We start from the raw sequence: 15191 nt of genomic DNA on the forward strand, positions 1-15191 counted from the left end.
GTCAGAAAGAGGCAGAAAGAGAGGAGGAGGGCAAAATGAGGGAAAGAAGGTGGAGAATGAAAAAGAGGACAGCTGTATGTCACCTATGCTTTCTATATAGATGCTCCAAATATTCAAATGGGAAACATTGATGTCTTTGTTTCATTAATTCTTGCCTTTCCTGTGCAGCAAAGGGTCCTTCACAGGAAACACCCACCAGACAGATTATACCATTAGCATGTCTGGGGTCCAGTATGGCAGTGCATGCATGTGTACATTGTAAATAACACTAAGAATCAGACTAAACACTGTGTATCAATTCCAGTCATACTGGTAGGTACAGACACAATTCAGTCTGTACTCAGAAAGTATAGAGTTGCAAAGCGGGAGAGAGTATTTTGGGCATCCATCATTCTGAAAATAAAAGTCCTATGTATTTTATCGTAGACAATGTTAGGCAACTGACAGGTGGAGCTCTCCGTAAGGGCATGAGACTGGTTAAATCATTTAGGAAATGTCAACTATGACTTTCAAGGAGCCTTTTGGTGGGAAACATCCAATCAACAAGCTACAGTGTAACGAACAATTTAGAAACTGAAGCAGTGTAAAGAACAGGTGACAAGTGAAGAAGTGATTTTTGGGGGGAATCCACTCCCTTTCTTGCAGACAGTCCCTTTCTTGTGTTGAGTTGCATCACTGTCAGATCCAAGTAGTATTTACTCCTCTGTTTTTATACAATGTCAAAGCATTCTGAATTTACTACACCTCTGATTCACACTGCTGACTTGCTTCTTCTTCATAGCAGAGGCTGATCCAACAGTATTTCTCAAAAACAAGATCAAAATAATTGAAACTGATGTTAAAAATAAACCTATGCTGTAGTATTGTTAAATTATCCTAGAGACTCCTGTGTGTCTTTGTTGTGGAACATTCAGGATTTCATTGAAAGAGGCCTTTCAAATGGGAATTTACAGTGGTGAGAAATACTTCCGGAAGCAGCGGGTCTTCCCACTTCGCAGCTCTATTGAGATAGGCTGCCGGGCCTAATCCAGAGTGGCTCACAATGAGTGCAACTGTAGAAAAAGCTTTTAGTCTAATTCCTTGATCCTTAAAAAAATGCAATGCAACCCATAGGAGAAGGTTTAAAGTTCAGAGCCTCAGTGCTATCCCCATATTCTTGTGACTGTGGCGGGTTAAGAAGAGAAGCAGAACATGTGTTTTGCTTTTAGGACTTCAGAGCTCAGCTGGCCATCAGATAGCATGCACGACCCTGTGAAGCCCCAGTTAGACAAAGACTACACAAATCAAACATACTGGAACTAATGAGGCTGGTCGTTACATAACAAACTCCTACTGTTATCACATAAAAAGACTCTACGGACCTGAACTCCTCTTCCTGCTCCTTCACAGCCTTTTCCCATGTTCAAATAGAAAGAAACAGCCTCACCTGTGCCATGTTGGGGCTGATATTAACATCCTGTGGTGGCTTGTGTTGGCTGACAGGCAAGCAGAAATACAACTTTCTCCTCATACAAGTATGTTTATCTCCAGAGCAGCCTCAACTCATGCAATCCAACCACACAAGAGAAGCCCACGAGAGAGAGCAGAGGATGGGGGGAGGGCCAGAGGAAGGCAGGGCTGTCCAGCCACCCCATACTGTTTGTAAAGCTGTGTTTGTAATTCTGGCTAACACTTCACTTGAGGTACATGGTGATGCATTACAAACACATTATAATCCCATCAGGGGCACAGAGGAACTCTTCTTACACTAGATCCATCAGACAAAAACTTATATTGTTCCAATGAAATCTTTTCTCCCCAACAGTTTAATGTTTACTATATAATGCTAAACCAATTTTCTTGCAGTGTGATATTAACTCCCTATTCCAAATAAAAAGTTACCCTTATATCATCTCTATGCTGGAGGCTTTTTAAAGAGAAAAGTAGGCATATTCTTTTCTAATCCTAAACTTTACTAAAGGTTGCAGAGTCTAGAAATATGATAGTAAAAGACTTGAAATTTATGGCGCCATCATATCCTAGAATTCTGTGAAGACCATTGACGACTGTCATAGAAATTATGAGCACTAGTATAGCCCAGTGTGTGCAAGATGACTTCTCTTGCAAACATTCTTTGAATTAGCTACACTGGCAAGCTTGAATCTTGAAGTGTCAGAGTTCAATCCCAGTCTGAAGAACCACTTGAGGAGCAGCAGCAGCAGCTTCAGTACACATGTATGTTAGGAATGACACTAGACAGTCAGAATTTATGATAGATACCTGAGTTTTCAGTCTCCTTTTCCACCTCCTTAACATTTATTAATTACATGTATTCACTAAGCAAAGCAAATGCAAAGAGTACACCAAGACACCATGTTGTTTCCCCATACAAGAAAACAAACTGAGTCTCCAACCCCTGTCATTTTTTATCAGTCATCTGTTATTGGTTTAACATACAGTTCTTCAGACATACTGGAAATGCAAACAGTAATGTGCAGAAAGGACTTTTAGTTCCTGAGTTAAGTTCCTGTGGCTTCTTAGTATAGGGAACAATTTAATTGAAAAGGGGCTCATGACATTTATGACATAATTTTATACACATTGTGATAAGGTACACTTTCAACTGAAAAACCACTTATAGATTAAAAGAAAAGAGTTTGTTTTGGCCAATCGAATGGAATAACTATCTGGCAAATGAAGGTACTTCATCGCAGTGGTGCAAAAAATAAATCAGACTTATTGATTTGCAATGTTGCCTCCAAAGGCCCCATACAACCAGATTACTCTTTGGAGCCATTTCTAAACTCGGGTAACCACCATCTTCAGTGACAAGGAACATGTCACCCAGTGCAGTGTGACTCGGTGATGTGTTTTTAATTTAATAATTAATTTGGAAACAACAGAGATCTACAGCACAGAGGAGTACAATATATCAGACTTCAGATACACAATACTTGTAAGTAGGATAACGTCATTGTTTGTTTGGCTCTGCACATGAGATTTGTTGACAATAGGTAAAACATAGGAAATTGCCAGCCTTACCCTTTAAGACATTAACTGATTAGCTGATATTACTGATTTGAAATCATAAGCAAACACAAAACCACATTACACAGATAAATACTGTGCCAAAATTGTTTGCACAAAAAAAAGCTTGAGCTCACCAGCTAGCTGCATGATGTGACCTTGAGTTGATTCTCATTAGAAAAGCTGAAGTCCCACACTAGCCATGAAACTGATAATCTGCTGGGATGGTCTGTGGATGGACGCAGATTGAAAAACACACAGGCCCACACTGTGCTCCTTCCTGCTGGCCTATTAAAGTGGCCCAGAGAGAAGGTGGCCGTTAGCGTTTGGCGCCAGTGTCATCCTGGCAGTGTTAAATGCCCAAAGCCCTTTGAGATGCCTTCGGACACAAACGCACTGACTGCAGCACTGTCAGCTATTGCCACTGAAAAGAAGACATACAGTCACCAGGAGAAAAAAGCCCGTCTGTGCAGACTTCTGGATCCGCTGCATAGTTGCTAGGTTTGAGGTTTTTCCTAACCAAACTATTTTTTAACTCCAGCATTGATTCCTAAGTTAAAAAAAAAGAAAAAAAATAGCTGTGGGAAATCGACACACCCACACCATTTTCAGTGGATTTAAAGCAATGGCTTTATATGTTTCCAATATGAATTATTTATTGAAAGGTATTTTCTTACATCTGATGAAGAATGCAAGAAAAAGAGTCTTCAAAAGAGTCTTCACTGTGCTTTACTCATAGGCTGCATTTACACTTGACACAAGGGGTTAACAGCAACCCCTTAATAGCTACTGATATATCCGTCGTAACAATGTTATTTTCAGTCAACACAGAAGCTGTGGTAGTAGTTGTTCAGAGCAGTAACTTTATGTTTGACAGGTGGATGAAAAATATGTTAATTTAAGAGTACTTTTTCTCTGAGTCAATTTACAACAACCTGTACAGTTGCAAATACCCCATCCACACAGTTTTATAATATCAGTCAGTTATATGATGTCACCATTCTTAATCCCACCTACAAAGCTCTGATTGTTTTCCCAGCTGGGGAAAAATGAGTACAACACAAGTCCTGTTTGAATTGCTGAAAACAACAAAGATGTTGGCAGCCAATCAGAGGTCTTTATTTTTAACATTCACACACAAACAGCATCATGGTATCTACATATTACTGTTTAGACTCTTGATGTTGATCCCAGTCTGCAATTGTGGGATCCTGAAGAACCAGCTGAACAGCAGCAGTAAAAGCAGCAGGTCCAGACAGACCCACAGTTCTATTACTGTTGTGTTCTGTGGTTTCTGAGCTCCACAGTGAACCAGACTTAACTCCTTGTAAATTACAGAGAGAGCTCCTGGTAGCGTTTCCTCACACTGTGTCCTCAAAGTGTTGAAGGAAGACACAATGAGTTCCACTCCTCTGGGAAACTGCCAGGCGGACCACTGACAGACACACTGTATGAGCTGGGTTATCAAGGTTCAAATGTGGGTCACAGTACTGGAGATTTCATCTGCTTGCACCAACAACACAGAGAGGGGTCGCAAGGGATTTATTCAGGCTTTTGTGGTCAATCCCACCTAACTCTACACTTTGACTCCTATGATATGTGTACTGTATAGTCTACATTATAATGAAGGACTACTTTATGTTGTAGTAGCACGTTGTTACATGCACTATTAGGCACGTATTGATCTGTATGTGTTGTGTTATGTTTGGATTCAACCGATAAAGAACCATAAAACTTAGTTCCCTTCTTCCACGTTTTTATTAATAACATAGTTGTGTAAATAGGCCACACACACAACAATATGCAACAACACAGTTGACTTGCTAGGATCTTCTGGAAGAGTTAAGTCTCACCTTAGATCAATTATTTCCTCTCCTGACAAAGGGTACCATAACTAACACCAAAGAGTTACAAAGCACCACAACAATATAAGAAGCCTTTGTTGCCATATGGTTTCAACTACTCAGCAGGCAGCTGAAGTCATGTGAGCCTTTGAAAGTCATATAAAAAGCGCATTAGCAGTGATCCAGAAAACATTATAGCAGGTAAATGGTGAACCTCAAAGGCTAGCTCAGTCCTCTGACATACTGTGTAAGGATTTGTTTTAGCATCTGCTGCCAATGTGTGCAATTCTCCATCCTGCTGCTCATAGACCGTTAGTGAGGCTGTAGAATTTGAGGCAGACACCCATTAAACAAGACTGAATCTAGGAACACCATCAGCACCGTTCACACAAATTGTCTCTGTTACATGTTCACCAAGCACATATTTGAACAATCTTCAAAGTGACTGTGTAGTTTGTAATGTAATGCATAAATGTACACACCCAAGGGCCAAGGTGTTCAGACTGAAAACAGCACCGTGTTAAAAAAATGTGTTGTTTCAGGTAACGATGTAAGAATAAATTAAGATACAGGAAGTGCAGTTTGAGAAACAGATCTATGAGTTTGAAGGCCTATCACACCCCAGAGCACTGCATAGTGGTTTATAATACTACAAGACAGGATTTTACAACTCTGTTACGTTATCACAGTGACAATCATTTTATCCTCCATAATCACAAGGTAAGTGGTAGATTAAGCCATTCACATTACAAAATAATCTACCAGAAATGTGCACTTCCATGTCTTACATGCTGTAAGTTATTGCATTGCATTGAAGCAAAGGTTGAGTCAGTCTAAACTGTGCCAACAGTGTTTTTGATGCAGTTATTGTGGGCCTGAACACAGCCTCTGAAGAGATGACCAAGGGCGTGCTTAGCTGTGATTGAGGGAAAGGATCTGTTAATAACAGTGTTTCCCCTATAATAGTAGAGTTAATTTGCAAATCAATAGCTGTTGGGAGCCGCTGAGCAGCGCTGTCTCAAAACGTGAGTTAACGTCTGTGTCGTTGCTTGGGAAACTACAGGTAGCGTAACTCCTTTAAAGGGATAGAGCAGAGCGTAAGCGAGTTAGTGGTTAAGCGAGAGAGCGAACAGCAAAAAAATAACGGTGAATGCGAGCGGAGCAAAGGAAAAGGTTAGCAGTAAGTCTGGCAGTAAATGTACAGTATGTCAGTGTGTCAGTTAATAAATGCTGCAGCTTGTCAAGACCATGAAAAGTCACGTCTGTTGTTTGCCCAACTGCTGGAAAAGTGAAGGGGTTAGCTCCAAAGTTAGCAACAATGGGTTAGCCTAACCTGATGATGCTAAACCATGGAGCGCTAAACAGATAAACAGAAAATGGAAAAAAGGTGTAACTGCCTGCTAATTTGAACCCCCCCCCCAAAAAAATAAAAAACGATCGACAACTCCCCTCAGACATTTTTCAAGGCCAAAGGCGCCAAACAAGCTTAAGCATGTCATTATTCCATCTAAACTTGGAAGTACTTCTGCCACAAGCAAGAACAGACAACAGAGACTGGGTTACCATGTGCAACTGTCAACCTGAAAGTTCATTCACAAATATATTGACTGTAAACCTGGCTAATAACAGCTGATGGAGGGCACTGAGGCAAAAGCCATTCAGTTGTTAGCTGGTGAAAAGCTTTTAATTTGAAGCAGCTGTAGCAGGAAATTGCAGCAAACTGTAGCAGTTCGCATCAGTCGTAACTTTCACAGAAAATACAGCTTCAAAAGCAATCAACAAAGAGTAAAAAGGCAGATATGTGAAAGTAGGAACAGGAAAGTAAGAGAGAAACTAAACTCCAAACAACAGAGATTCAGTTAGGAGCTACAAAAGCTACCCATAGTACAACATTTAAAAACAGATATTATGATTTCTCTGTCCCTGCATACACATGTTGAGCCAATCAGTATAGTATGAGACATGGCTTTGGACTGAGGGAGGACACTGTCCCAGGTTAGTCCAGCTCAGCCCTGCTACCAAGCAGGACCATCACAGCTCAGGTCAGTGCAGTTACTCTCTTGGCACAGTGCTGCTAAAGCAGAGCAGTGTAAACATGCCATAACATAAGGGCACATGCTGCTGAATGTTTACTGAATATTTCTAGACATTCTTTGAATTTGGATTTTATCGGCTCTAGCACATACTGCGATTGAAATCTGAAAAATAGATGACATGTTGACCTTGTAGGTGTAAGGGATGTTGGGATTTATGGTTTTGAGTGATCTGGTGCTTTGAATGTAAAACTGTCTGTGGCTGTCGACAGTAATGAAACAGTTTTGCCAAAAGGTTTATACAGAGGTTTAAACTGTAAAGTGTGTGCTATTTCAGGCACAGCTACTGTAGATCCAAGGAAAAGAAGGTGGGACATTACAGATTACAGATACCACTCTGATCCCAATAAACTAGCAAGCCAAAGGCTTTAAGATACTGAATTTTAAAGAAGATAATGCACTTTCTTTGGTCTTACCTGTAGCGGAGCTGACTGGCATCGGAGTTTCTGGAGAGAGGAAAAAAAGGAAAACACAGTGATGAATACATAATTTTTGTAAGACATTCATAAGATTAACTATTAAAGAAACAGTGAGATAAAAATCTGTTTTGAATATCAAATGCATTATTCAATTTGGATTACAGTGAATTTGAATAGTAACCCACTTTCACAGCAATAAAAAGTATCAAAAACATCCATAAAAATTTCTCAAACCACTTCTGCATCACAATCCACTTCTCCTCTGCCCATTATTGTGCTCAAGATGTTGTTCACATTACATCTGTCACTCAAAACTACGCTACACTGGCTTATTCCACGAATTCAAACAGACTACAGCTGTCAGAAGAGCAAGCTACAAATTTTTCAGAGCCAAAACTAATAGAGGTGTTACATTTTCAAAATGCATGTTTTAGCAAGAGTATTCCTTTAATTAACTATGTGGCCTCTTTGTATCACAGCTGCTTTGAAAACACATGGTGACAGTCTCATAATGAACACCGGTCACAGTTTGAAGTTTCAACAGCAGCTAAAGAAACAGTATAGCCTCATAAAAAGGCTTGTTGGCGCTCTTACAAACTGCACTATAAAACACTATACTTTTTTAAGACGCAGCTACTGTAACATATGGTGAGTCTGTGGAGCTTTGATGTTCACAGAAAGCAGAATTCCACATCAGGAAGACTTGCAGCCCCCTGACACAATAAAATGAACACAACACTATATGATGTCTTAAAGTGAGGGTGGTCACAGGCAATAAATTGCTCAAATACTACAGTATTTCTAGGACATGTCTGTATGAAGCATCACTTCAAGCTGGTGCTTATAAAGCCATGCTGGTACTGTTTGCACAGTTTTAAAGGCTATGATATATAGAACAAAAAAGAGCACGGTGGAGAGCCAGGCAATACCAGAATCGATGGGAGAGATGTCAGCAGTGAACTTTAACTATGAAGAACCTCCCCCTTGGTGGGCAATTGAAAAGCTAATACAAATCTGTACTTTTAAGTGTGACCCTTTCATTCATTCCATTGGCTCGTACTGCATTAAATACAGTGAAAGGGCCATTAAACACGGGTAACAGGTCTAGGGTGCTTATGATTTGGGTAATACTAAATGCCAAGGGCTGAAGGTTTCATCCAGAGGGATTGAAAATATAGCATTAAATGAGGAAATATCCCTATGCAAAGATAACATTCACAGCCACCATAAATCAGCCAGACACCCAAATATAAGTTGGCAATTTCAGTGTATTTACAAAGCGTTTGGCATGTAATGAACAACGAAATGAATTGGGCCCACAAAATGTGTGTGTACAGTATGTGAGAGTCTATGTAGCATATCCGTTGGTACTCAGAGGAGTGAATCCATACGGGAAGAGTTACAACACTGCACCATTCTGTCCAAAGTAAATCCACAGCTGATGCCTCATGAGGTCCTTCTAGAAAAACGTGAATAAATCCAAAAACCAATGCCAAAAAATAACCATGATGTCCTGGAATTTCTACCGAGTCCAGAAGCAATGCAATGACCTCCTCAGTCGTATCCTCCTGTGATCCCTTAACTCAAGCTGCTGAGCTTGCTAGCTGCCAGTGAGCTAAAAGTTTGCACCAGTTATTCAGGGCAAGGCACCTGATAAAAACTCATTTTACAGTCATGCACCGTTACTGAACTAAACCCCTCACTTTGTATATTCCTGTGCCTACAGTCAATCACTACAGATTCAACTTGTGAATATTTATCTTTTAGGAAAAAGACCTCTAATAAGTAAACCCCATCTTCAAAAGAATTTCATAAACAACAACAAAGTAAAATAACTCCCTTTATTGTGTTTTATGGCTTTCAACATTTAAAGGAATAGTCCTTTTTAAATACATATAAAGGGAAATTTCTGTATTTTTCAACCTGGACCCTATTTTCCCATCTTTTTGTGTCTAAGTGACTAATGGTGACAACAGTTTTTGAATTGGTCAAATATTGAATGAGAGCGCTTCAGCCAGCAGACATGAAACGGGCTGCAATGTAATCCAATGGGGCAATAGTGCCGTCAATGTACGTCCACTAAAAGTGCTTGTTTTTGCCACTGACAGGCTCGGATTGTTGTCTGACAACATTATGGAAAGAACCATACAGAGAAATAAAACGTTTTTCGTTACCTTTCAAAATCATTGAAATCAGCTAAATATTCAGCCATGACAGAGTTAGAGAGGAGTGCCAGGAGGATTTTGTTGTGCTGGAGAACAGAAAGCATAGCTTACTTTCAAAGTCAACCAAGTTTCCCTTTAAAGAACATTTCAGATTTGTTTCAACTTTACACTTATTTTTGTAGTTTTGTCACCAAGTTAACTCGTAACACTCTAGTAACACTATAACAAAGGCTGACAGGGCAAGAACGCACACCTCCCATCAAACCACTCATTAGCTTTTTGAGAAGCTTTCAACCACACTGAGGATGGAGTTTATCCAGTTGTCATCACCTGATCTCAGTGTGGAACTTTGGCCACATGATAGCAGGTTGTTGTATATGTGTGACCTGTGTCTCTGGTGGCAGATCTCCTGAACTTTGACCTCTTTACAGTGGATGCTGTGAGAGGTTTTGGACTGGTGTTCACGGACAGTTAATGTCTGTTTCTGCTGTTCATATAGTCTCTTGTTCATAGTCCTTGCTGTTTCACTGATGTAGTGTTCCCCACAGCTGACACATGTGATGTCATGATGATGTCATACACCACTCCAATCTTCCTCTCAGGGGGGTCCTGTCTTTAGGGAGTACCAGAAGAGATGGTTTATGGTAAGTGGTGACTCCCTGTGAAGTTTCTGGTGGTCTCTGTTGCATTAACAGTGTCTGTCCTGGTCTGAAGTCAGAGTGGGATTCTCATCATGCACTCTTTGTACCCACTCCCCATCTCATCATCCCCCCTCCTCCTCACTGATAAGATGTCGTGCTCTGTGTCGGGAATCCCTACTACTGATCTTGTGGTGGTTAGAGTTAGAGAGCACCCATGGGACAGAGCTGGACTACTCCTGAAAAAGCTGTGTGGTCACTGCCATGTGGGATCACACCCACAACGATTGCGTTGCCAGCCAGGTAGTGGATAAATGCAAATGAGAAGGTATTGAGATGAACCTCATCTACAGAAACTGGCTCTTGGTACATGGAAAAGTGGGAATCACTGTGATTAATTTTGATTCATGAGTCAATGGCTGGCAAGTTAGTTGAAATGTAATTTGGTAATTTAAATCATGATTCAGATTTTTAACTATGACCTAAACTTCATATTGTAAAATGAACTTGCAGTAATGTGACTCTATCTTCTTAATAAAAAATACATTTTCAAAGTTCTAATTCTGTTCTCTTATCTCTTGTTATATACCAAATATGCACAGCCAGTATTTTCAGTCAGGTGCTGGTCGGTCACAGGAACATATAAGAAAATCAAAATTAACCACTGCACACTGTAATGACTTTACTGTGACTCCTATACAGCTTTGTTTCTCTCTGCACACCACCCACATATGCCTCACTGGGAGGTGTGTAAGAGTACAGAAGCTAAAAACACTCTAACTTCCATTTGACTGTGAATTTCTGGGCTGAGGAATGCTCAAGTTTATACAAGATGTCATCCAAATATGTCTGAAGGCAAAAGTGTAGCTGTTCCCAGCATCCACATTTTTTTTCCCTTACATGTTTATGCTTTTTTAAAAAAGCAGATAACCTTAAAGGCAGGGTGAAAAACTTGCCATCTTAGAGAGAGGCAAGATGCAATAATTAATCAAACGGGGATAAATGTGCACACTTTTGCACAATCTTTACTTAAAGGCATTCATGGTGATGCACTCATGAAACTATACTTATATGTGAAGTGACAAGTAGTTGTGAGAAGAATTAAAAGAGAAACTTGAGAGAGAAAATAAAATCCTGCCTATTTTCTCACCTCCACACATCTGACCAATCACCGTGGAAAGTGGGCATAATTTTCAGATTGTCAGTTTCTGAAAGTTACAAAAAGTGCCACACACAGCTCCCCTAATTCCACTATCAGAAAGATGTGTGCAGAGGAGATTTCAGACACTGTTTGACAATTCAACAAGCACTTTCTCTGAAGCATACCAAGACTTTTGTTCTACTACAAGGTGAAAAAACAGAAAAACAACAAAAAACAGCAACAAAAATAGCTCAGTTTAAATGAAGACTGATCGATCTATTCACACTCAAAAACCTAATTGGATATATCAGTGAAGAAAAGAGTACATGCTGCATGCCTGCAGACGTCCATGAGCTGAACCTTGGAATCCAACAGCGTGTGGAGGAGGTGGATCAGTCCGACTAGATGTGAGCCAGAACACCTCTGTAGCTGCTGAACAGAGTGAAGCCTGCAGGCAGATTCAAGACATGACTTTGCTTGTCCCTGCAGTCAGCACAGCAAAGATGAGAACATGAGCCAAGTCCATGGACATTTTTCACCCTGGGGATCAACCCTCAACCTGATACGCCCTTATCTTATTAAGCTTGCTAATGGTTTTGTCAAATCAATGTGCAGTGAGTCATGGCAAACTTTGATGGTGCACTACAGCGCTGACATCACTGAATACAGTGCAATGAAAACACATGACAGATTCTTAAAAACATCCTGCAACAGGCTAATTCAGGTCCTGACCTGAATTAGCAGGATATTCCCAACCCTCGAAGTGAAGATGAATTTGATGGGTCACAAGAGGATTGAAGAAAAAACTCCTGTGAACATCTGCCTACTTTTTCCTTTTTTTCATGTGAAATACTGGACATTTGTATCTCTTCTGTACTGTAAAAATCCTTCATGAAAGAATCTGTGGAAGAAGAATACTTTGGTTGAATGGCTTACAATTTATGTCCACATTAAGGGAATAATCTGTGATGTGAGGGGTAACAAGCAGACATTGGTTCTATTTCAGGGGTTACAAAAAAAGAGGTTGGTAACCACTGTTATACACCTTTCCGCCATCTTTTTTGCACTGGTTTGTAAATATCAAAATCTCTTCCTCCTGCTTTGCCGCTGAAGGCAGCTATTGAATGTATGTAAATCACTAAAAAAAATAGCTGCATATATAAATAATTTGTTGGAAACAGTTCAGAGAATTCTGTTAACACTCACAGTTATAACAAAGCAGTACCAACTCAACGGAATTCACATTTCTACCACTGTGAAAATGTTGCCTGCCATATGAGTCTTAGCACCTTAGGTGTGAATATTACTGAGTCCCCACAAGCCCAAAAGATTATACACGTTATTATCTAGATAAATCTAGATAATGACATGTGCACACAACATAACTTGTGCGCAATATGGCCTCTGTACAAACAAGATAATTACATGGGTGCGCAAGAAAATGATTTGTGTGAACATGTTATCTTCAAACAAGATTATGACCTTTCAGGACTTCTGTAGATGGAACACAGGACCTATAAAAACATATTTTTTATCTCTTAGACTCAGTGATTAATTTCATTCATGCTTTGCTGGCCTTGCTGCACATTTGTTTGGAATATTCTTCTTTGAGATTTGGTTTTTGCCACAAAATGACTAAGTTGCTGCTGGAGCTTTCAAGTGCCACTGTATAAAATGAATGCTTACGCAATCGATCATTTCGTGTTTCATATATGGGCCCTGTAGCCATGGCAACAGACACACTGCTAATGTTGTGCACACTCTTGAAGACTTCTGACAGATGATCTGATTTGGCCTCTATAACTGGTTTGTCATGATGAGGCTCACTGCCCTAAACTGGTTAATCCACTGAAAAGAGCAACAGTCAGCTATAAAGATCTTATGTGTAAACACATTAAACATTCCATCTGATAACTCCACATGCTGGTTTGTGTCAGGTCAACTACTCCAAACATCTGAAAAGATTTCAACAGAATCTCCTCTTTTCATAGCTATACTCTGGAAGGATCAATATCCATTCTGTACTCATGGAATATAAACTGATGATTTCTGAGTTATGAGTGCACTAGTGTGGCATAAAGTACCTCCAGAAGTCTAATGTGTGTAAATTTGTTTTACACAGTTCTTAACATATAACAGACTCATTCACAAATACCCTAATGCTTTGCAAACTGCTTTGATGTGTTCTGTGTTTCTGTTTGCTATCTTAGCAACACGGTTGCTAGAGTAGAAAACAGACACCAGTCAGCCCTGACTGAGAACATTAGTGCACTCTGTCCTCTTGTCATTATCCTGTAAAACTGTCTGTTTTCTATAAGATCATACAGTTCAGACCACATACCATTTATTTACCAAGTTCTCTCCCGATTCAACTTATGGACTTTTTCATCATCAGGATCATCAAGTTCTATTAACATCTGCTGAAGCAGCAATAAACAATAAGCAGTGGGCCATGTGGATAAAATCCTCTATCAATGTATGTGTAATTTTGTACTTCTTTATCTTTATATGTATTGTTATATGGTTACTTTGAAGGAAAGTCAATTGAGAATTTGTCTAATGGATAAAATAACCACCAGACAGGAATGTCTCTGTAGCTGACAAATATCATCACACTGATGAAAATCATATAAAAATCCACCATACCATAAATGCTCAGTAATTTGCAGCACAATAGTCCAATACAAACAGATATGAAAAGGGCAGATGCCACAGTGTGGCAAAATCTCTGATATGTTATGGCCACATTGTACAAAAAGCCATAAAAACATGGTAATAATGCGTTTGTTGATGAAGGTTCAGTTAATGTGCTCCTTCAACAACTGGAGTCTGCAGTGCCTCAGTTTGCTGTTTCTAAAAGGTGTTTTATCATTTGAACAGTTGAAACTGAAACTTTGGATTATGTGCAGCCTAGTTGGCCAGATTATTAGATTGTGACCAAAACTGAGCTGAAGACACTGATGACTGTTGGATCTTACTGTACAAGCTATAAACTGGGCAATATGCATACAATACAAAATCTTTGTTTACTGCAATGAACTGTGTTCCATTGTTACGCGTCTCATCAGACAAAACTAAAACTAAAACTACCCATTTGTTAATGTTTTAATTAAAATGTGCTTTAATTAGTCTTGTTTGTGGTATTTGTTATTAAGATTACACTGAAATTCACAGTTAAAATGTCACAGTCAACTTTTAGGAGGAAATGTTACCTTGTACCATCGGAGCAGAGCCCAGCAAAGCAGGTACGCCGCCAGGCTGGACTTGGCGGTCCGGTATCTCTCCGGTAGACAGTTCAGATTGGCGAGCTGCTCCGGCTGCTCTCCGGTCCTCGGCTCGGACTCTGAACGAGCGGCCCCGCTGTGCTGCGCGGACAGGTCCCTGCTGCTCCTCGACTCATCCATCAGGTTACTGGTCCGCTGTGTCAGGTTAGATGTGGCTCAGAAGAGTTCGCAGCTCACCAAGAAGCAACCACTTGTATTAGAGCAGTGTCTGGAAGTTTGAAGAGTCTCCCATACTATCAGATCCCAGAAACTTTGACGTTTCAGCCACTTGACAGAAGCTGGTGATGCCAGCTGAGAGGATTCAACTGACCTGCATCAGTCCGGTACTCTGCCAGTATGAACACATTTCACTTCTCAAATGTAAAGTCCCAGGACTTCCCTCCTAATCACTATCAGCTGCTTGTACTTCCATTTATCATGAGCGTCGGTTTACAGCGCCCCGCTGTGGCAGCATCATTCAACATCTGCCCTCTTCAACAGTTACCTGCCTGATTTTAGGTAACGTTAGCCAGAACTGTAGAGATACTGACAGTGGTGGAATGTAACTGCGTACATTTACTCAAGTACTGTACTTCAGTACAATTTTGAGGCACTTGTACTT

At 40.1% G+C, this 15191-nt stretch overlaps 1 protein-coding gene across 1 annotated transcript in view; it reads right to left on the reverse strand.

The window, feature by feature from the left end:
• The window catches only part of arhgef4 (Rho guanine nucleotide exchange factor (GEF) 4), a 139216-nt gene extending 124285 nt beyond the window's left edge, over positions 1–14931 (reverse strand). Inside the window, exons 1-2 of the mRNA XM_067577655.1 lie at positions 14519–14931; positions 7360–7389 (exon numbers count right to left, since the gene is read on the reverse strand). Of these exons, the coding sequence (XP_067433756.1) occupies positions 7360–7389; positions 14519–14710 (222 nt within the window). The 5' untranslated portion in view covers positions 14711–14931. The remainder of the gene's footprint in view (positions 1–7359; positions 7390–14518) is intronic.
• Positions 14932–15191: the final 260 nt, after the last annotated feature.

This window comes from Thunnus thynnus, chromosome 21 (genome assembly GCF_963924715.1).
Source record: "Thunnus thynnus chromosome 21, fThuThy2.1, whole genome shotgun sequence".
In the NCBI taxonomy this organism is placed as follows: Eukaryota; Metazoa; Chordata; class Actinopteri; order Scombriformes; family Scombridae; genus Thunnus; species Thunnus thynnus.